This window comes from Protomyces lactucae-debilis (genome assembly GCF_002105105.1).
Source record: "Protomyces lactucae-debilis strain 12-1054 chromosome Unknown BCR37scaffold_9, whole genome shotgun sequence".
NCBI lineage: Eukaryota > Fungi > Ascomycota > Taphrinomycetes > Taphrinales > Protomycetaceae > Protomyces > Protomyces lactucae-debilis.
In genome coordinates, this window is record NW_024468001.1 from 496,444 (window position 1) to 515,978 (window position 19,535).

The 19,535-nt window shown below is 51.3% G+C and overlaps 8 protein-coding genes across 8 annotated transcripts; 6 read left to right on the plus strand and 2 right to left on the minus strand.

Annotated features, from left to right (window-relative positions):
* Positions 1-330: 330 nt before the first annotated feature.
* Positions 331-5,229, plus strand: BCR37DRAFT_392874 (uncharacterized protein; the record flags this gene model as incomplete). Its single annotated transcript, XM_040871219.1, has 3 exons — positions 331-485; positions 525-807; positions 847-5,229. 3 exons carry the CDS (start codon positions 331-333, stop codon positions 5,227-5,229), a joined length of 4,821 nt encoding a protein of 1,606 aa, XP_040725544.1.
* Positions 5,230-5,335: 106 nt separating this feature from the next.
* On the plus strand, positions 5,336-7,315 carry BCR37DRAFT_320201 (eukaryotic translation initiation factor 3 subunit D). Its single transcript, XM_040866988.1, has one exon. The coding sequence runs from the start codon at positions 5,494-5,496 to the stop codon at positions 7,231-7,233; it is 1,740 nt and encodes a 579-aa protein (XP_040725545.1). The 5' UTR covers positions 5,336-5,493; the 3' UTR covers positions 7,234-7,315.
* A 20-nt stretch (positions 7,316-7,335) lies between these two features.
* BCR37DRAFT_379695 (uncharacterized protein) lies at positions 7,336-8,295 on the plus strand. The gene has a single exon (XM_040869314.1). The coding sequence runs from the start codon at positions 7,377-7,379 to the stop codon at positions 8,229-8,231; it is 855 nt and encodes a 284-aa protein (XP_040725546.1). The 5' UTR covers positions 7,336-7,376; the 3' UTR covers positions 8,232-8,295.
* BCR37DRAFT_379696 (P-loop containing nucleoside triphosphate hydrolase protein) lies at positions 8,136-9,907 on the minus strand. Its single transcript, XM_040869315.1, has one exon. The coding sequence runs from the start codon at positions 9,794-9,796 to the stop codon at positions 8,282-8,284; it is 1,515 nt and encodes a 504-aa protein (XP_040725547.1). The 5' UTR covers positions 9,797-9,907; the 3' UTR covers positions 8,136-8,281.
* A 117-nt stretch (positions 9,908-10,024) lies between these two features.
* On the plus strand, positions 10,025-12,581 carry BCR37DRAFT_379697 (BRO1-like domain-containing protein). The gene has a single exon (XM_040869316.1). It carries the CDS (start codon positions 10,084-10,086, stop codon positions 12,523-12,525), a length of 2,442 nt encoding a protein of 813 aa, XP_040725548.1. The 5' UTR covers positions 10,025-10,083; the 3' UTR covers positions 12,526-12,581.
* A 23-nt stretch (positions 12,582-12,604) lies between these two features.
* BCR37DRAFT_392879 (uncharacterized protein) lies at positions 12,605-13,079 on the minus strand (the record flags this gene model as incomplete). Its single annotated transcript, XM_040871220.1, has 3 exons — positions 12,605-12,740; positions 12,786-12,876; positions 12,920-13,079. 3 exons carry the CDS (start codon positions 13,077-13,079, stop codon positions 12,605-12,607), a joined length of 387 nt encoding a protein of 128 aa, XP_040725549.1.
* Positions 13,080-13,269: 190 nt separating this feature from the next.
* On the plus strand, positions 13,270-16,512 carry BCR37DRAFT_392880 (prolyl oligopeptidase; the record flags this gene model as incomplete). Its single annotated transcript, XM_040871221.1, has 5 exons — positions 13,270-13,842; positions 13,889-14,067; positions 14,279-14,532; positions 14,591-14,905; positions 14,948-16,512. The coding sequence occupies 5 exons, from the start codon at positions 13,270-13,272 to the stop codon at positions 16,510-16,512; spliced, it is 2,886 nt and encodes a 961-aa protein (XP_040725550.1).
* Positions 16,513-18,151: 1,639 nt separating this feature from the next.
* On the plus strand, positions 18,152-19,288 carry BCR37DRAFT_347248 (ClpP/crotonase-like domain-containing protein; the record flags this gene model as incomplete). Its single annotated transcript, XM_040867757.1, has 1 exon — positions 18,152-19,288. One exon carries the CDS (start codon positions 18,152-18,154, stop codon positions 19,286-19,288), a length of 1,137 nt encoding a protein of 378 aa, XP_040725551.1.
* Positions 19,289-19,535: the final 247 nt, after the last annotated feature.

Genomic DNA, 19,535 nt, shown 5'->3' on the forward strand with positions numbered 1-19,535 from the left:
AAGCGCATCAGTATCCCATCTGCAACAACAGTCGCCTGACACGCTCTGGGATCTGTGCGCTAGCGAGAGAGCCATTCAGTCATCGCTTGACAGTATCGCAGTTTGTGTCGCTGCTTACGACGCGCATCATTGACTTGCGTAACGGCCGACGCCTAGCGATCGACCCGCTTTGCATCTTATTGAGCTGCTTCTTTTCCTACCGCTATTTTTGAGCTGGTTTCAGGGCGAACGCTCGGCCATTTTCTGTTGCTGTCATTCCTGCTTTCTTAGACATCGCTCTGGGTCTTATATTTCAATCGTCCAATTCCCCTACACTTGACGACTCATCGAATGGACCACAATGGAAGCTCTTCTGAGGATGAAAAGCTTCACGGAGAGAATATCGACCTCAATCGCGCCGCGAATGAGACACGATCCATCATTGTTGAACTCTCCTTGGAAGGTTCTGTTCGCTGGATATCTCCATCTTGGCAAGACCTCATCGGGTACGATGTTCCCATTTGATGCAAGTTACTGACTCCCAGGACTGATCCACAGTCGCTATACGATCGGCCCATCAGCGAGACTTTAGCAGACGAGGACAAAACGTGCTTCTCACGAGCCACCGCGCAATTGATCGAGGACGACTCGCGATCTGTTCGTATCACATTCTGGCTCGCGCTGCCAGCAGACTCGGTTGACCACCGGATACCGCGGCTCGAGTCTGATGACTTTACAATCAGTCTGTCAGCCCCATTGCCAGAGGCGCTTGAGGTGGATGCAACTGGTATACTGATTCACGATCGCTCTTCGGGGCAGCCCACTCACGTAACATCGCCCAGACGCGCGGCGAGGAGCTAACGTTAGACCATGTGGGTGCTCAATGTTGTGCAAGACAACAAGGCTTGGCTGGATGCCAATCTCGACTCCGAACTGGCAGAGGCTCTTGCAGGCGGCGCAGAGTTTCTTTCCACGTTCCTTTCAAACTTGATTGAAGACCCAGGAACACCCATGCCAGACCCCTTGACGTGCAATATTTGCGATCGGCAGATACAGCCTTGGTTCTTTGAAAAGCATACGGCGCTCTGCATCGTTTCCCACAAGTCAGAGTCGGAAGTGCAGGATTGCCATGATCATCTGCAGGAGCAACGGCAGATCATCGCCGATGTTTTGCGCCAGCTCGAAACAGATGCAAGTCTAGCGACTTTTCACGGCATTCACTTTGGCTCCCGATCGCTTTCTCCTGCCGAGTCTCAATCGAGTAGCCCATCGGCTCCAGGCAAATCAAAGCCGACCAAGGCCAAGACATCCCACCTGCGCACCGTTGAGCTCATTCTCGATTATTGCGATCTCGCTATTGATATCAATACGCCTGCTCTGCCTGATGCGGAGGGTACAGACGTCTTTACGCGCATCCAGTCTCCAGATTCAAGAAATCGCATCACACAAGTGCAAGACTGGCAGACTCCCTCACTCGAAGACCCCGCGTTGCTCGCGCTCTATCAAGCGACGCATGAGCTCGTTTCACAAAAGCTCAACGCAGTCACGCGTCTGCATAATACTATTCATTACTCAGAAAAGATTCGCCAAGAGATCGATTTGCGGGTACAGGATCTGATTGACCAGACATTGGAGAATGCTCAACTCATGATGGACGAAGATTCGCTGAGCGAAGTCACTGAGCACGAACCGGAAGACTCACCGTTCGGGCCGCCTATACAAAAACCAAGCGAAGATGTACCTGGTCTTGGCAAAGCCCTGGCTTCAATGAAGCTTGGCTCACCTGTTTTGTTTGCAAGGGAGATACCACCTCAATTGCGTCCAGAAGGCAGCTCAGGCTCAGCAAGTCCGTTCGCTAGTCTAGGCAGCGGCTTCCTTTCGCCAACGAAACGAGCCATGTCGATCGCTGATGGCCCTCTGGATGGCGATGTGCGTGCTTCTAGCCCGCTTTCACAGTTCCCACCAGTCAGCGTGAATGATCCTGCTACACGGCGACTGCCACCGCGTGTGCCGATGCAACGCTCTATTTCTGCGCAGAGCGACAATGAGCAAGCTATCTTGTCAAGTGGCGACCAAACGCGCCGTGGCAGTGTCGACGCTTCAGACCTTGTCCGTCGTGCCAGTCGATCTGAAAGGCGGCAGAGTCGACCTGGTATCTACGAAGTGCCTCGCTTGCCGAGTGGTGGCAGTAGTAGTGGCAAAGCACCTGCTGGCTATTCTCCCTCTCGTCGCTCTTCACGTGCTGTCAGTCGAAGTCGTGCATCGAGCCTTGCAAGAGACAGAGACCGTGGCACATCACCTGGTCGTAAAATGGTCAATCCTCGCTTGAATCTTCTTGAGAAGGAGAGACTGAGTCCGAATGCTTCTCCAACACTGAGTGCAAGCGATTCGACATCAACAGATACGAATTACCGAGAGCGCAAGATGAGCATGGCGCCTCCTTTGTCGCCGCGATTACCGAGTATTGCTCCTGCTGCACGACCAGCCCCGCCGAGTATCAAGGACTTTGAAATTATTAAGCCTATTTCGAAAGGTGCTTTTGGCAGTGTTTACTTGAGTAAGAAGAAGACTACCGGCGATTATTATGCCATCAAGGTGCTCAAGAAGGCCGATATGATTGCTAAAAATCAAGTCACCAATATCAAAGCTGAGCGAGCCATCATGATGGCTCAAACCGAATCACCTTTCATCGCAAAGCTCTTCTTCACATTCCAAAGTAAAGAGTATCTCTATCTCGTCATGGAGTATTTAAACGGCGGTGATTGTGCAGCACTCATCAAGCAAATTGGTTGTTTGCCTGAAGACTGGACTCGTCGATACATGGCGGAAGTGGTGCTTGGCCTGGAATACCTCCACTCGCGCGGAATCATCCATCGTGATTTGAAGCCAGACAACCTACTGATCAGCCACAATGGTCATCTCAAGTTGACTGACTTCGGCTTGTCTCGTGTCGGTCTCGTTGGTCGTCAGAATCGTGCTCGAACCTCCTCCCACCCCGAAGTGCCTGATCTCTTCAATACGTCTCGTCATCCATCTGGTTCAGGAGGTCCGCGCCATGCCTCTTTCGAGTTCACAAATTCCGCATTGTCTACACCGGCAATTGGACCCATGTCACCAAGCGAGTTCCGCTCAGACAAGAGCTATTTCAACTTGCGGGACCGCAAAGCTAGTCAGGGTGAATCTTGCGAATTAGTTCGCACAGAGCCCGACACTGCTTTCCCTGCTGTCAGTAAGCTGAATCTTAACGATGCAGGTTACCAAGGCTCAGACGATGGACGCAGCACGGGCGACGCAAGCGAATCTAGTGGCCCAAGCAAAGCCTCGCCTACGACGCACGCGCCAAGTGCCATGTTGATGCCACCGCCAGCAATGAAGCTCTTTGACCCCAACGATGGCAACAAGAAATTCGTTGGCACGCCAGACTATCTTGCACCAGAAACAATCAACGGCAGTGGCCAAGATGATATGGTCGATTGGTGGTCACTTGGCGTTGTCTTGTTTGAGTTTATGTACGGCTATCCACCTTTCCATGCTGGGTCACCAGGGGAGGTATTCGAGAACATTCTCAATCATCGCATCGAGTGGCCGCCAGCAGAGGCTGAAGCGGAATTAGGCGTGTCTGCCGAGGCGAAAGACTTGATGATCAAGCTGATGGCTATGGCACCAAGCGATCGTCTTGGTTCCGTGAATGGTGCTGAGGATATCAAGCAACACCCATTCTTCAACGGCATCTCGTGGAATACCATTTCAGAAGAGGAAGCACTGTTTGTACCGACGCCCGACCACCCAGAGGATACAGAGTATTTCGACCAACGTGGTGCAACGGATCTCATCTTTGATGACGATTCTGACGCCACGAGGTCTCTGGCGCACTCTCCGAATGCCTCTGATCGTGAGACCAATGTCCCAAAGATGACCTATGCTGCAAAGCTCATGTCTAGCGGAAAGCACCTTGGCAAACGAACAGCTATGCCGCTCTCTATACCTGCACATGTCCGTGAACGCAAGTCGCGCAACCGCCGTCTAAGCGAACCTGGCCGCGACGACTTTGGATCCTTCACATTCAAGAATCTTGGTGTTCTTGAGAAGCAAAACATGGATGCCATCAAGAGACTTCGCTCAGAACACTCCAGTTCAAGTCCCATTTCCGTTCCAGCAGAAATGCCACACCACCATCGTTCGGCCTCGTCTAGTTCGAGCTTTGTGCGACGCTCCATGTCGTCCGCTTCGAGCATATCGTCCAGCACACCCATCTCACCCTCTGCATACCTGAACCGCATGTCTATCCCAAGTTCTCCACTCAATGCACAGAGTGGTACATTCACTGCTGGGCATCGTCATCGTGCTTCTGTTTCAACCGCCACCTTGCATGAGAATTTTGTGTCTTCGTTGGATCAAGCACGCCCTGGCTCAAGCGGCACGAGTGGCCGGCAGCCGACTCCTATCAGAACCAAGCTCACATCCAAGTCACTGCCACTCGATACTCTTCCGTCTCCGAAGCTTGTCAAATCAGCGACGCTGCCAAGTCCGCGCAATCGTGCCTTTACTATGGGTAGTCAGATGCAGCGGCCTGAGCTGCCATTTGCTTGGAACTCTTCAAAGCGCATTTCTCGTGTTTTTGATGCAGAAACGCCGAGTTCCTCCAGTGATGGCGAAACGCCTTCGAACGCTGCGAGTGCGCTGCATAGAGTACACCGACGACGACAACGCAGTCAACGCCTGGCTTCCATGTCTTTCCCTGCAACTTCGGAATCTGCAAGTACCTTGAATGAAGAGCACACTGGCGGCTCGACCCCTGAGATCTACCAGCGTCGGCACGTTCCGCTCGATGTTCTCATATGTGAAGACAATCCAGTTTCGCGTCGGGTCTTGGAGGCTATGCTCATTAAGCTCAAGTGCCGCGTGGTCAGCGTCGAGGATGGTGCGAAAGCTGTTGCCGCAGCCACAGGCGATGTCGTCTTTGACATCATCTTCACCGATATCAAAGTTCCTCGGCTGTCAGGTACGGAAGTGGCGAGACTGATTCGCAGCTCATCTGAAATCAACCGGGACACTCCCATTGTGGCAATGACTTCGTATTCTACGAGCGAGGTGCTGGATATGGTACACTTTGAGAAGCGCCTGGAGAAGCCTTTGACTGTCACAATCCTCTCTGAGACAATCCAGGAACTCGTACCAGAGTGGGCACCTCCAGTCATGAACAAGCGTCCCGTCTCGACGGACCTTTCCTTCTCAAAAGTCAAGCAGTGAGAAAACCTCTATCCTTCCTCCGTTCTTTTTCAGCGTTCACAAGCGTCACCGCAGCATTTATATCTTTGTTTTTCGGCCTTTGTGCCTCTTTTACCCGACACTCCAGTTGGTTGCCCTCTATGGACAAGATGTAGCCACCCACAGCTCTTCCTCAATACTTCTCTTTTGCTCCTGGATTTCGCTGTAGTCACGTGCTTGATCTTTTTTTCCTTCCCAAAGTCACAAACGAGCAAAAGAGCACAGAAGCAGCGTCTGACACAACTCATGGCACCTTCCTTTCGTCTGCCTGACCTAGGCCCGACTGATCAATGGGGTCCTGACCTCAGTCAACCTTTCCTCAACAAGCAAAATGACAAGATTGAATTCTTTGCTCCATTCACAAAGACCGACCGTCTAGGCAAGATTGCCGACTGGGCGGCTGATCCAGCCCAGGTACAACGTAATGAGAATGCTCAACGTATGCGGACTGGTGCGTTCGGTCCTGGTGGTCGTCGTGGTGATGTCAATGCTGGTGGGTATGGCAGTGGTGCTGGTGCTGCCAATTCCTTATTTGCTTATGCCCATGCAGAAGATGAGGCGAGTTTTAGTCTTGTTGATAATCGACCCACCAAGACGACATTGGGTCGTGGAGGTCGAGGCGGCGCTGGTATGATGCGTGGTGGCAATCGGGGTGGTTTCCAGTCTGGTGGTCGTGGTGGTTTCAATAGCCGTGGTGGCGGTCCAGGTGGTGCTGGTGGTCGTGGTGATCATGGCGGTCGTGGTGGACAAGGCGGACGCTACGGAAATCAGGGCTATGGTCGTGGTGGTCGTCGATTCGGTTGGAAGGACGACAAGCCGCAACGTATGCGTGATGCTTCCATCACCGTCAAGGCCGACTGGCAGCTTCTCGAAGAAATTGAGTTCAACCGACTTGCGAAGCTCAATCTCGACGTTGGAGAAGGCGATGACTTGGAGACTTATGGTTTCTTGCAGTACTACGATCGCGCCTTTGACAAGACCAGTGTCAAGCTTGAGCGTACCTTGGCTGTGGTGGACAAAGTGCAGTACAACCCAACCGCCTCTGAAGATCCCATCATTCAACGGCTCGCAAGCGAGAAGGCCGCACAAATCTTCGTCACAGACAATGTGCTTTCTATGCTGCTCTGTGCGTCGCGTACAGTTTACCCATGGGATATGATTGTCACACGCAAGGGCGACCAGCTCTTCTTTGACAAACGCGAGGGTGGTCCCTTTGATTTCCTTACCGTCAATGAGAATGCACTTGAGCCTCCAATGGATCCTGAAGGCAATGTCGGCGGTGGCATCAACACGCCTGCATCGCTCTCCATGGAAGCGACCCACATCAACTCCAACTTTGCCCTGCAAGTGGTTGATTCTGGTGAGAGCGGTTCTCTGCAGATGGAGCACCCAAACCCCTTCTACAACGAAAAGCAAGAGACGGAACCTGTTGCACCGAAAGCGTACAAGTACCGCTTATTTGATGTGTCAACGTCTGCTGAAGAGCCTGTGACGCTTGTTGTGCGATCGGAGGTGGATGGAGTCATGAAGCAGCCGTCTGGCGAGGATGCACTTATCAGCATCAAGACGCTCAATGAATTTGACAGCAAGGCATTCGGTGCTGGTGGTGCTGTTGACTGGCGCTCAAAACTCGACACGCAGCGTGGTGCGATTGTTGCAACGGAAATGAAGAACAATTCAAGCAAGCTTGCTCGATGGACGGCACAGGCCATTCTCGCTGGTGTCGATGTCATGAAGATTGGATTTGTTTCGCGTGTCTCTCCTCGTGATGCACAGCGTCATACGATCTTGGCCACAGCGACATACAAGCCTCGCGAGTTTGCGTCGCAGATGAATCTCAACCTCTCCAATGGCTGGGGTATCGTCCGTACGATTGTGGATGTATGCATGAAGCAGGAGGATGGCAAGTACATCCTTGTCAAGGACCCAAACAAGAGTGTCATGCGCATCTATGGCCTCGGTCAAGAGTCGGCAGAGGCTCTATAGCATAGAACAAGCTAGCACTCTCTTTCTTCAGGTAGACAATTTGAAGCATTTTTGACTTAAATCCGTGCGATGAACCTGAAAGTTGAGACAGAGACGAGCAAGCGCGACATTGGACCAAGTATACTCAAGCTAGTAGCAACAGCATGCCTGCTGAAAAGAAACAGACCGCGAAGGGCCGATCGCATAGCAAAGGAATACCTACTGGCAAGTCCTTTGGTGCCGACAAGGCAAGTGCTCGTCCTAAAAAGACCCCTTCCAGCAGCACAACAGCCAAACCAAAGAAAGGCTTCTCATTCAAAGCATTGCCGGCTGATGCATACCGTGGCAAGCAAGATAGATTGAAGGAGAACCTGATACAGAAGGCGAAACTCAAGAAGAAGTATGCAAAAGTACTCAAGGAGGAAGGGTACCTGGGTGAAGAGCCGACCGAGGCGCCTGCACTGGCGAAAAAGATGAAGAATCAAGAGACTGAAGAAGATGAGGGAGAGGCGATGCAAGCACCGTGGCTGCAAAAGACTGTCGTCGATGATTGGAGTGATGAAGATGAGGATCCTCTGGACAAGACTCCTGCCGCAGCTGCTATCAAGAAGATTCGCCAAGATCAACGGAAAGCGAAAGCCCAGCAAGCTGCAGAAAGGGAAGAAGCCACAGCTACAGAGTCCGATCAAGCAGAAGAGAGTGCTGTGGTCGAGAAGAAGACCAGAATGTCCACTGGCAAGGCACTCAAGGCTGTTTCCGAGAAACGCACAGGCTTCCAACCGTATGATGCTTCAAAGCGAAGAACAAAGTTTACATCTGCTGAGAAGGAAGCGCGGTCAGTACGGCAACAACATGCAGACGAAGCTGCTCAACTAGAAGCAAAAGTACGTGAGCTGACTGAACGCAAGAGGCAGCGTGCTTTGGCAACCAAGCGAGAACATTCAATGACGAAACGAGGGCAGCCACGGATGGGCGATCGCATCAAGAATCTGCTCAGCAAGTTGCAAGGCCAAGTCTAGCACTATCGCTCACTGCATCAAGTAAATATTTGTATGCCTAATGAAATGCTCTATGCCGACTGAACCTCCTTCTCTTTTCGATTCTTTGCCACGAGCGATTGGCGAATCATCTGCTTCTTGTGTGCCTCCTTTTCCTTTTCATATCGCGATGTTGTGCTAATGTTTTTCCGCTCAACAGGCTTTTTGCGAAGCGCTTTCTTTTCCTTTTTCGAGGGCTTCTTGAGGTCAAGCATCCAGTCCGGTACCTCGCCACCCGACGCACGAATGACGCTCGCCACTGATTTCAGAAATGGTCCATCTTCCTTTGCAAAGAAGGTGATGGCCTTGCCACGATGTCCAGCACGTCCTGTTCGACCAATACGATGAATGTAGGACTGCACGGATTGTGGGAAGTCGTAGTTGATGACTAGTTCGACACCTTCGAAATCAATACCACGAGATAATAATTCAGTAGCAATCAAAATCCATGTCCTGCCTTCCCGGAAGTTTGTGATGACTCCATCGCGCTGGACTTGTGGCCTGTCGGAGTGGATCACATCGACATTGAGACCCTCCTGATCGAGTTCCTCGTAGAGCTGCTTCGCTCGGTCAATACTCTGCACAAAGATAAGTACAGGTGGCTTCAATGCGCCAGACTTGGCAAGTGAGCGACATTCCATGAGCTTGCCCTGTTCGGTGCCCACGTACTTGAGCTGCTGCTCAATCAAATCGGTCGCCGTATCCTTCTTTCCGACAATGACACGAATGGGCCGCGACATGACACTCTTGGCAAGCTGCTCAACGCCACTCGGTAAAGTCGCACTAAACAAAGCCTTGCGTAATTTACTACTTGTGCAAGCCGCCAAGATCTCATCAGTTTGTTCGACAAAGTTTTCCTCAAACAAGCGATCCGCCTCATCCAGCACAAGTTGCCGGACTTTGGACAAATCGATTTTGTCCTCCTTGATGGCGTTCACGAGCCGTTGTGGTGTGGTGATGAGGATATCGTAATGCCGTGCAAGTCCAGGTTCCTTTGTGCCTTGAATCGTCGCATTGGATTTAGTGAGCAAGTTACACTTGATGCCGGTTTTGGGTGTCAGCTGCTTGAACTGCTCGTGGATTTGTGTTGCGAGTTCGCGTGTTGGACTCAGCACAACGGCACGGTAGCCATCTTCCTTGTGCCGTTTGAGGGAAGCGAGGATGGGTAGCGCAAAGGCAAGTGTCTTGCCGGAACCCGTGGGTGCACAGGCAAACAGGTCAAATTTACGCAGCATCACCGCCATGGCTTGCATCTGAATGGGCGTTGGACTCTCGATGCCCAATGTCTCGAAGTTTGGGAGCAAGAATGCAGGCAATGCAGCTTTAAAATGGGTAATGGGGAAGATGGGATCGTCTGCAGGTTCTCCTGTCACTGAGATGCGTAGCTGCCTTCTCAAGACAGTGCAAGCTTCAGGTGTAGAGATGGGCTCGAGGCTTGTTATTGCATCGCGCTTGCGTTTGAGGGCATTTTCATGGTCTCTTGTGGATGTTTCAAGGACTTTGACTTGCTTTGCGAGGTTCGTCCCGCCGGAGAGGATGGAGAACATGGCAGTAGTAGCCAGTCACGGTGGGAGCAAGAGCAGTCAGCAACAAGGGTAGCAATAGCAACAGCAATAGCAGCAATAGCAGGAGTACTAGCAGTAGTAGCAGTAGTAGCAGCAGTAGTAGCAGCAGCAAGTCGCTTTCAACAAATTTCTTCGAGCACAAGCCACACGAGCAGCGCCACAGCCGACAGCATGCAACCCCCACGCACGATCGCGACTGTCTGGCTACCTACGCACAGGCCCTCGTCTCTGTGGCAGGCCCCGTGTGTGGTGAACAAAAGCGGGAAGCAATGGCTGCACCTAGACAAGCACCCATGATTTTCTTGCCGATGAAGCAGACGGATGAGGTGGATCTCATTCGGCCACTGCGTCACTTCATCGGCAGCAATTATGGCCAAGCAGAGAAGTACACGGAAGAGTGCAAGACCTTTAATCGTTTGCGTCAAGATATGTGTGGTGCAGGACGCGATGAGGTGGGTCGTGATTTGCTGTACCGATACTATGGTCAGCTAGAACTCCTCGAGTTGCGCTTTCCCATCGGTGAAGACCATATTCGCATCTCGTTCAATTGGCATGATGCATTCACAGAAGCCGAAATTGCACAATTCTCACTCGCGTATGAAAAGGCATGCGTCTTGTTCAACATTGCCGCCATCTTGTCCTATACGGCTGCTTCACAAACCCGTACGGAGATCGAGGGTATGAAGCGCGCGTACCACTGTTTCCAGGCATGCGCGGGTCTTCTCAGCTTCATCAATGACAATTTCTTGCATGCGCCGAGCACAGATCTGTCCAGAGAGATGGTCAAGACATTATCAACGGTCATGCTAGCGCAAGCCCAAGAAGTCTTTACGGAGCAACAAGTTCGGAGTGCTGGTAAATCCACTATTATCGCAAAGCTAGCTGCAGAGACGGCGAATCTCTATCAAACGGCTGCTGAATCTCTCACTGAACTGGTCCTCGCTGGCAATATCGACCGTGTGTGGCTACCGTACGCGCAGTGCAAGGAACGCTATTTTAGTTGCTTGGCACAATACCATCAAGCCATCGTTGATGATAGCAAAGCAGCCTATGGAGTCTCTGTTGCACGCTTCACTGTGGCGAGCACACTGGCAAAAGAAGCAAGCTCATCCACTAAATCACATGCGAATGAATTTGCGCGATACCCACACATGTCTAATGACCCAGGTGCAGCTCTGATTGATCTCGTCAAAGTCATCTCCGAAGAAGTGAATGACAAGTATGCGGCTGCAAAGAAGGAGAATGATTTGATCTATCATGAACTGGTGGCGAAAGAATCAGCATTACCGCCTGTAGGGAAGTTGGCATCAGCGAAATCTATTTCCCTGACGAGTCTATATGCAGGACAAGATGTCTCGCGTATCGTTGGTAATGACATCTTCAGCAAACTAGTACCCTTGGCCGTCCACGAGTCAGCATCGCTCTACTCGGATGAGGTCGACAAGATGCTCCGAGCAGAACAGGAGCGTTCAGAAATCGGCGATACGGAATTGAGTACAGCGCTAGAGTACCTCGGCTTGCCTAAATCGCTGCATCGTTTCAAACAAAGCGACGACAAACTTGCGCAGGAATTACAATCCGTCTCGCAGGACTTGCAAGAGATGCAACGGCGCATTTCACAGCAGGAACGTCGTTTTACGGGTGGTCTCGCTGGCCGAGTCGAAGCAAACAAAGCAGCGCGCGAGCGTGTTGCCGCGCAGTTACAGCAAAGTCAGGAAGAACTAGATAAGGAGGCAAGAGGCTGGTCAGGTATGCGCGGGAATTACGGCGATCGCTGGACACAACAACCGAGTGAGATGCTTACGAAAGGCCTACGTGAAAATCTCGCGAGTATTGCTGCATCTTTGCGTACAGCGACAGAATCGGATGCTAAGCTAGAGCAATCGTTGGCTGAGATTGCAGAGGAAGTGAAGGATTTGGGGAATGCTGATCCTGAGCATCTCGAAGTGGTCTTTCGCAACATCTTGATTTCCGCAGGCCAGGGTGGGAAACAATCAGCTGGAGCAGCAAGCCTGTTGGATCTAGGAGAGGATGAAGCCGGTGAGCGCGAAGTGTCAAATGCAATTGCCGTTAAGGTCGACCATGTCGATGACCTTGTTCGGAAAGTCGCCCTCGTCAAGAAGGAACGCCACACTACCCTCGATGACCTCAAGACAAAAGCACGCGCCGATGATATCGCTGGTGTGCTTATCCTGAATCGCAAGACCCCTGGCATTGAGCAACGCGTGTTTGCTGTTGAATTGGAAAAGTTCCGACCACACCGGACGAGAATTGCGGCGACGCTCGCACGACAGGATCAGCTCGTTGAGGAGTTGACACAAGTCTTTGCACAAGTTCTCGAGGATAAGACTCTACAGAAAAAGCAAGCGAAATGGCAGCAAGCTACGCGGGAGAAGCAGGAAAAGGTGAGTAAATTGGAGAGAGCGGGAATGTTGTATGCAGGACTTGCTCAGTCTGCTGAACAGGCTGCTGCGTTCTATGAGCAGCTTTCAGGGTTGGCGAGTGGGATTTTGGCACAAGTGCAGCAGTATGTGCAAGCGCGTCAGCAGGAAGGGCGTAGCTTGATGCAGTCTTTGCGTGGTGGTGGAAGCAGCAGTGCAGAAGCGGATATCATGCGGCAGCGGCTAGAGAGGTTGAATATGGGCGCGCAGGGACCGCAACGGCCTCCACAGCAGCCGCCGTATGGTGGTGGTGGGTATAGTGGATATTGAGAGAGTTTACAGGATGTAGTGTTGTCGTTGTGTCAACATCCATACGATACTTGTCGCTGGTACAGGTTAGCCTCTTTCATTACAAAGCAGAAAGGATCTCACAAGAAACGATGACAGGACTGATGGCACCCCATCCTGCTGTCCTGTAGATGAGGATCTCGGTGCCAAAGTGGAAAGCAGCGATGTAGTAAGAGTACAATGCGAGCTGATAAAGTCTGGCAGTCAGCATACAGATTGAAAGGAGTCAGGAGCTTGCATACATCGGATCATGGATGTTGACTGCGGCATAAGCCCGGATGAGTGCAGAGGTGATGGTCCAAACACCGAATGTCCTAGCCTGTAAGGCATTGACTATGCAGCGTCAGTCTTAGCATCACAAGGGAGCAAAATCTACCTTGCTGGGTTTTGGAGTATACTCGCTTTGTCAATGACGTCGTGAGGTAGTTTTGAACAGCGTTGAACAAGGCCATACCGGACACGAGGGTCATCCAAAGCGGCAAGAGGCCGTCTTGGGTCAGGCCTTTGAGCAAATCGGAGTTGAGAAAGCTGGACATGGGAAGCAGTATAAATTCAAGCAGAGAAAGCCTTCAGCTATTGGATGAGGCACAGATGCCGGCAGTTGGTCAAGATTGGTTGTAGCTCAAAGTTGTTCCTGGCTGGATTTCTGACGCGACGAGCAAGACGACCACACCTTGATCAGGCAAGCTCAGTCTTAGTCGCAGGCTACATCTAGAACGCAAAGCCATGTCCTACGACACAGAGAGCCGCCTGCACAACGATGTAACCATCGAGGCAGACTCCAGCGACAGTGAGGCAGATGAGCGCGATCTCCTCAACCGGCTAGATCCACTCACAACCAATACATCCTCCCAAGCAGCCGGCAAGGCGTCTGTATCAGGCTATGCAGCAGGCTCACATCAAGAGCCAGTAACTTCTATCTCATCAGAGAACTTTAGCGATCGTCGGTACACGGGCAGCAATACACTCGATGAGCCAGTCTCTACAACACTCCTCAACGATATCAAGGCTATAGGAACGAAGCTCAAATTTGTCCTGTATCCAGCTGGCGACGCAGATAATCGGACATGGGACCTATGGGGGCCCCTCATCTTCTGCTTGCTGCTCTCTCTCTTCTTGTCCTTTGCAGCGAGGAATAACCAAAGTACCTTGGTCTTTACAGGCATCTTCTCTCTAGTGTGGTTTGGCATGGCAGTTGTGACATTCAACATGAAGCTGCTAGGATCGAAGCTATCCTTCTTTCAGTCCATCTGCGTATTGGGCTACTCCCTCTTTCCGCTCGTCATCGCAGCGTTGGTCGTATGTCTCAATCCAATGTGCTTGTCCAGATGCTAATAATTGACAGGCTGCATTCGTTCATACTGCATGGGCACGCGTTCCCGTGACGACGTGCATGTACGCATGGAGCACGTTTGCGAGTCTTGGTGTGCTACAAGGTGCTGAGCTTGGTAGCAAGAAGCTGCTGGCCGTTTACCCGCTAGGCCTCTTCTACTTTGTCCTTGCCTGGACGGTATTTATCAGCGGGTAGGCCTTTGTCTATGTAGCAAGCCTTCTATGATCTATGCTCATTGTCTATATTCGTAGCCTCTACTGTGCTGTAGCTGGCTGAGTACCGAGTACTACTGCTGAGTACTGCACTGAGTACTACTGCACTCTGCATGTCCTGGTCCAGACTTGCAAACAGATCTCCTTTCTTCAGGCAGTCTCTCTCTACACGGCCATCTCTCACACTCAGTACCTCGATCAATTCAACGCAGCGTGCCATGTCTACCAACAAGCTGATGGACTACCCGACCCCGCGACGCAGTGACGTGTCAGATATCTATCCAGGCAACACGAAAATCAACGACCCATATCGCTACCTAGAAGACCCAGATGCACAAGAGACCAGAGACTTTGTCGACGCGCAGAATGTCAGCAGCAAGCGATACTTTGGCGAGTTTCAACACGGCGATGCACTGAGAGAGGCGGTATCAAGCGTTTATGCTTGTATGTGATGGCTATACTCCACGAGATGCAACTGGCAGAGGGCTGACGACACATCTAGATGAGAAGTTCACAGTCCCAAGGCGCAGGGGCGATAGCTACTTCTACTGGAGCGAGAATCCCGGACTCCTCAATCAGTCGCAGATTTGGCGTTCAAAGTCGCTTGATAGACATGCCAAGGAGTTGTTCTTTGATCCTAATGTGCTGAGTACAGATGGAACGGTCGCTCTTGGCAGTACGTCCTTCTCTGAGGATGGGCAGATGCTGGCGTACAGCATCTCAAAAGCAGGTAGTGACAACCAGACCATCTGGGTCAAGAAGACGACTAGTACCGATACCCTTGAACGCTTGGAGGATGAGATTATTTTTGTCAAGTGTTAGTCTGCTCTCTCATGACATCTTCCAAGCTGACATGCAGTTTCTGGCATCTCATGGACTAAAGACAACAAGGGCTTCGTCTATCATCGTTACCCGGAAAAGGATAACAGTGGTACGGGTACTGCAGCAGATGTGGACGCTATGCTATACTATCATGCAATTGGTACGCCACAAAGCGAAGATATCCTCCTTCATAGGGATTCTGCAAACCCCACACACATGTTCAGTGGCGATATCTCAGATGATGGCAAGTATCTGCTTGTCACAACGTCAGAGGGCACTGCCCGACAAAATAAGCTCACGATTGTCGAGCTTGATGGGAAATCGATGACTCCGGAGAAGCTCGTGAAGCATGTCATTGTCGACTCCTTCAAAGCAGCGTATGAGTACATTACAAACTACGACTCGGTCTTTGTCTTTCGAACAAACGAGAATGCGGAGACGTATAAGCTTGTGACGCTTGATCTTGTCAATCAAGCAGCTGGCTTTGTTGACTTGGTTCCAAAGACTTCGGATGTGCTCAATGACGTGACTGCCTACAAAAACGGCAAGCTCATCTTGACTTATACGCATGATGTCAAGGATGAAGTGAGCATCTATGACCGCTTTGGCAAATTCGAACAAAAGTTGGACTTGCCACTTGGTCTCGCTGTGTATGGCTGTGTCGCTGAGCATGATCAGCAAGACTTCTTTGTCGCTGTTGGCGGTTTCACCACACCCATGAGTATCTACCACCACACAGACAAAGGACTTGCATTATATCGCCAAACTGACGTCGCAGACATAGACCCGGCTGCCTTTGAAACAGAACAAGTCTTCTACAACAGCAAAGATGGCACACGTGTCCCGATGTTCATCACAGGTCTCAAGGGCGCTGTACGAGATGGCTCAACGCCTTGTCTTCTATACGGCTATGGCGGTTTCGAAATATCCCTGTCGCCAGCGTACTCGCCACTGTGGATTACTCTCATGAAGCACTTTGGTGCACGTGTTGCTATTGCTAACATCCGTGGTGGTGGTGAGTATGGCGCCGCATGGTGGAAGGCTGCCATCAAGGAACGTCGTCATAAAGCATTTGAGGATTTCCAATGGGCTGCGAAGCATCTAGCGCAGGAGAAGTATACGTCGCCTGAGAAGCTCGCAATCTATGGAGGGTCGAATGGTGGGTTGCTGGTGGCTGCTTGTATGTTGCAACAGCCGGCGTTATATGGTGCCGTCATGGCTGCGGTAGGTGTGCTGGACATGCTTCGATTCCACAAATTTACTATTGGTGCTGCCTGGCGATCTGATTATGGTGACCCAGAAGACGAAAAGATGTTTCCCATCTTGCGAGGGTACTCGCCACTTCACAACATCAGTGCAACCACCGAGTATCCGAGTCTACTCCTCGTCACAGCTGACCACGATGATCGTGTCGTTCCCGCTCATACACTCAAATTTTGCGCTGAAATCCAGCATCAGCGACGAGACAACAAGAGACCGCTGATTGCAAGGATTGAGAAGGATGCTGGGCATGGTGCAGGCAAGCCAACCTCGAAGAAGGTGGATGAGACGTGTGATCAGCTCAAGTTTTTGGCACTTGAGCTTGGCTTGACCTTTAAGTGAGCTTTTGGATGGCTCGCTTCTATTACACTTAGACGTGCAGCTTCTATCACGTATTCACACAACTCGAGATGATTCCACCTCTTGGTCTGCTCATTTGTCCATTCGAAGCAGGCATTGTTTCAGATGGTGTGTGGCAAATAGATGCGTTCCCGAGACAATGAAAAGCCGGCTGGCCTGCCATTCATTTTGACAGCTGACAATCACTTTGGTATGCTACATCCTGGAGAGCGTGTCATCTTCTCTGTTGCAGATGAAATTGAAGAGTTCCAGCGCCAAGATATCCTGAAATCCTTGCGTGTTGGGCCTTATGACGACGACGAAGAGCCGAGCGAGTCCATCTTCAGCGCGGAACTTTCGCCAAAAACAAGACTATCAGGCCTTCACAATGCCGCAGAGTTCGCATCGACATCGACAAAGCTGAATGTGCCGGTGCGTCGGCTGGATGCGCTCGACATGGCCAAGTACCTGGCTGAAGTCAGGACACGACAGGGCTCCAAGACATCCATGCAACTGAAAGTGACGCATCACAGCAGATACATGCATTATCCCATGAATGTGAAGGAAGAAGACAACGCACGGCGCAAAAGCAGTCTTGGGCTACTACCCCTGACAGACACTGAACGCACTCATCTGCAAAAATACTGGTTCATCTATGCATTCAGTATATTCGCCTTGATTGGCCTATTGCTCGGAATCAGTTGCTGGGTCTATGCTACGACAATCGCTGCTAATCTAGCCTCGGCTTCCATCATCTGGCACCATGTTGAGATTGGAAACATGACGCAAGGCGCTCTCAGCCTGGCAATGCGAGGGACGTTCAGCAATGCAGGGGCACCCATGGCTGAGATACAATCTGGGTTCCTCAGAATGATACACAATGGGACGGTCTTTGGCGAATTGATCATGCCCAGGATACGAACTTCCGTACACGGGACAGAGCTGGAGATTCGTCAGTCTGTTGTCGTCAAGGATTTCGATGCGCTGTCATCTTGGCTTGCAGAGGTAGCTGAAAAGACCAGCCCGACATTGTTACTTGATGGTGTGCTCGAAGCGTACAAAGTGTTTCGTATGTCATTTCTCTAGAGATCGAGGCTAACTTCAGGTGTTCGTGTCAAGTTTGATCCCTTGACTACCACTCTCCCTACTTTGGCGAATCGTCTAGTTCCAGTTGGCCCTATTCGGATGAAGTTTGAGGATCAACCAGACATGTCGAGCAGACGTGTGATAGCAGAACTGAAGCTGAGCAGCACGAGTTTCTACAATATCGCCCTTCGAGACTTGACTTTCGAGATGAAGCATGATACCGAAGTGTGCACGACTCTGAACCTCTCGGCTCCGTCTACTGTACATTTCGGCGATCTCACCTGGCGGCTGCACGGAAATTTGCCACTCAATAGGTGTCAAACCTTGCAGGAGGAGTTAAAGAAGCCAAACACTAGCCCATCAGTGAGTCTTTCGGTCACTCGAGGACTGGATGGAGACCGCGAAGTAGCCTATGCCACAGCGCTGACCCATGCCTGGCGATGGAACGCCACGGTGACTTCTGCCATCTGAACAGACTCCGCCTTTCCCGGTTCAGTTTGCGGAGACGGCAAGACGAGATGCAACGACGCGACTTTTGTGCTTGAGCTGATTGCACATGTCTTCTGAATCTACTGACCTGCTCTTGGAGCGGAGACTCGGTTCTGTCGTGGAGTACACACTCAATCGACCCAATAAGCTCAACGCCTTGTCCGACCAGCTGACTCACCTCCTCAAAACAAAGTTGCAGTATGCAGAGACGGACGAGACTGTAGAGGTAATCGTACTTAGAGGCAATGGCAGGGCATTCTGTGCTGGAGGTGATGTTGTGGCCTTGTCGCTTCAAGCAAAGACAGGGAAGGACGAGGAGATACAAAAGGCAAACACTTTTATGCGTGGACAGTATCTGCTCAACCATATCTGTGCGACGCTCGATAGTAAAGTCACAGTTGCTTTCTGGCACAGCATCACCATGGGAGGCGGCATGGGTTTTTCCGTACCACTAGACTTTCGAGTCTGCTCGCCCAACACGATGATTGCCATGCCAGAATGCTCCATCAGTTTCTTCCCTGATGTCGGCGCATCGTACTTTCTCAATCAGCTCGGTCCAGGTATCGGCATGTACCTTGCGCTGACTGGAAATCGTCTGACGGGGTACGAGGCGGTTGCTTTTGGTCTCGCAACGCACTATATGGAAATTGAGACAATCGAGGAAGCCGTTCAAGCTCTCAGCAAAGCGTCATCACGCGACCAGGTCAATCGCCTGCTTACCGGGCTAGCTTCTCAGCCTTCAAACGATGCAATTGCTGCTGCCAAAGAAAAGCTCAAGTACATCAAGGAGACTTTCACTGCACCGAACCTCAATCAAATCTTCGCAAGACTGGAAGCTATGAACAATGCGTGGTCGAGAGCTGCGCTGGTGGGCCTTCGATCTGGCTCACCCACAGCCGTCTCTGTCACTTTTGAGATGTTGAAGCGCGGCAAAAGCAAGACTGCAGAGCAATGTCGCGAGATGGAGTATGTGCTGCATACGCATTTCATGCGTTTGCCTGATTTTATCGAGGGTGTTGACAAGAAGCTTGTTCGAAAACCGGCTCGCAAGCCGCAATGGCAGCCATCGTCGCGCAGTGAGGTGACGCAGGCAATGATTGACGCCTTCTTTGTGCCCGTTCCCACGGACGGCGTCTTACAGCTCGGTGCCAAGGTGGCGGATCCGAAGAAGCAGAACCGCTTTGTGCGTCACGGATCATCTTAGGCATTCATCGTTTCAGCCTGCGCGTGGTGAGTTTTGCTAGTGCGCGAATGCGGCAAACAAATCATATCAACGGTGTGAAACGTTGAACGGTTGAACAACGGTCGATCGTCGCAGCTGGATGGCAGATACTTATCAGCAGCATGAACCCGTTGGTAGTCAAGCCATCTATCTCACATGAAGCATTCTCACGCCGTCTTGGCCATTGCACTGGCTGCCATGGGCAGTCCCTCGGCTTCGCCTGTACCCA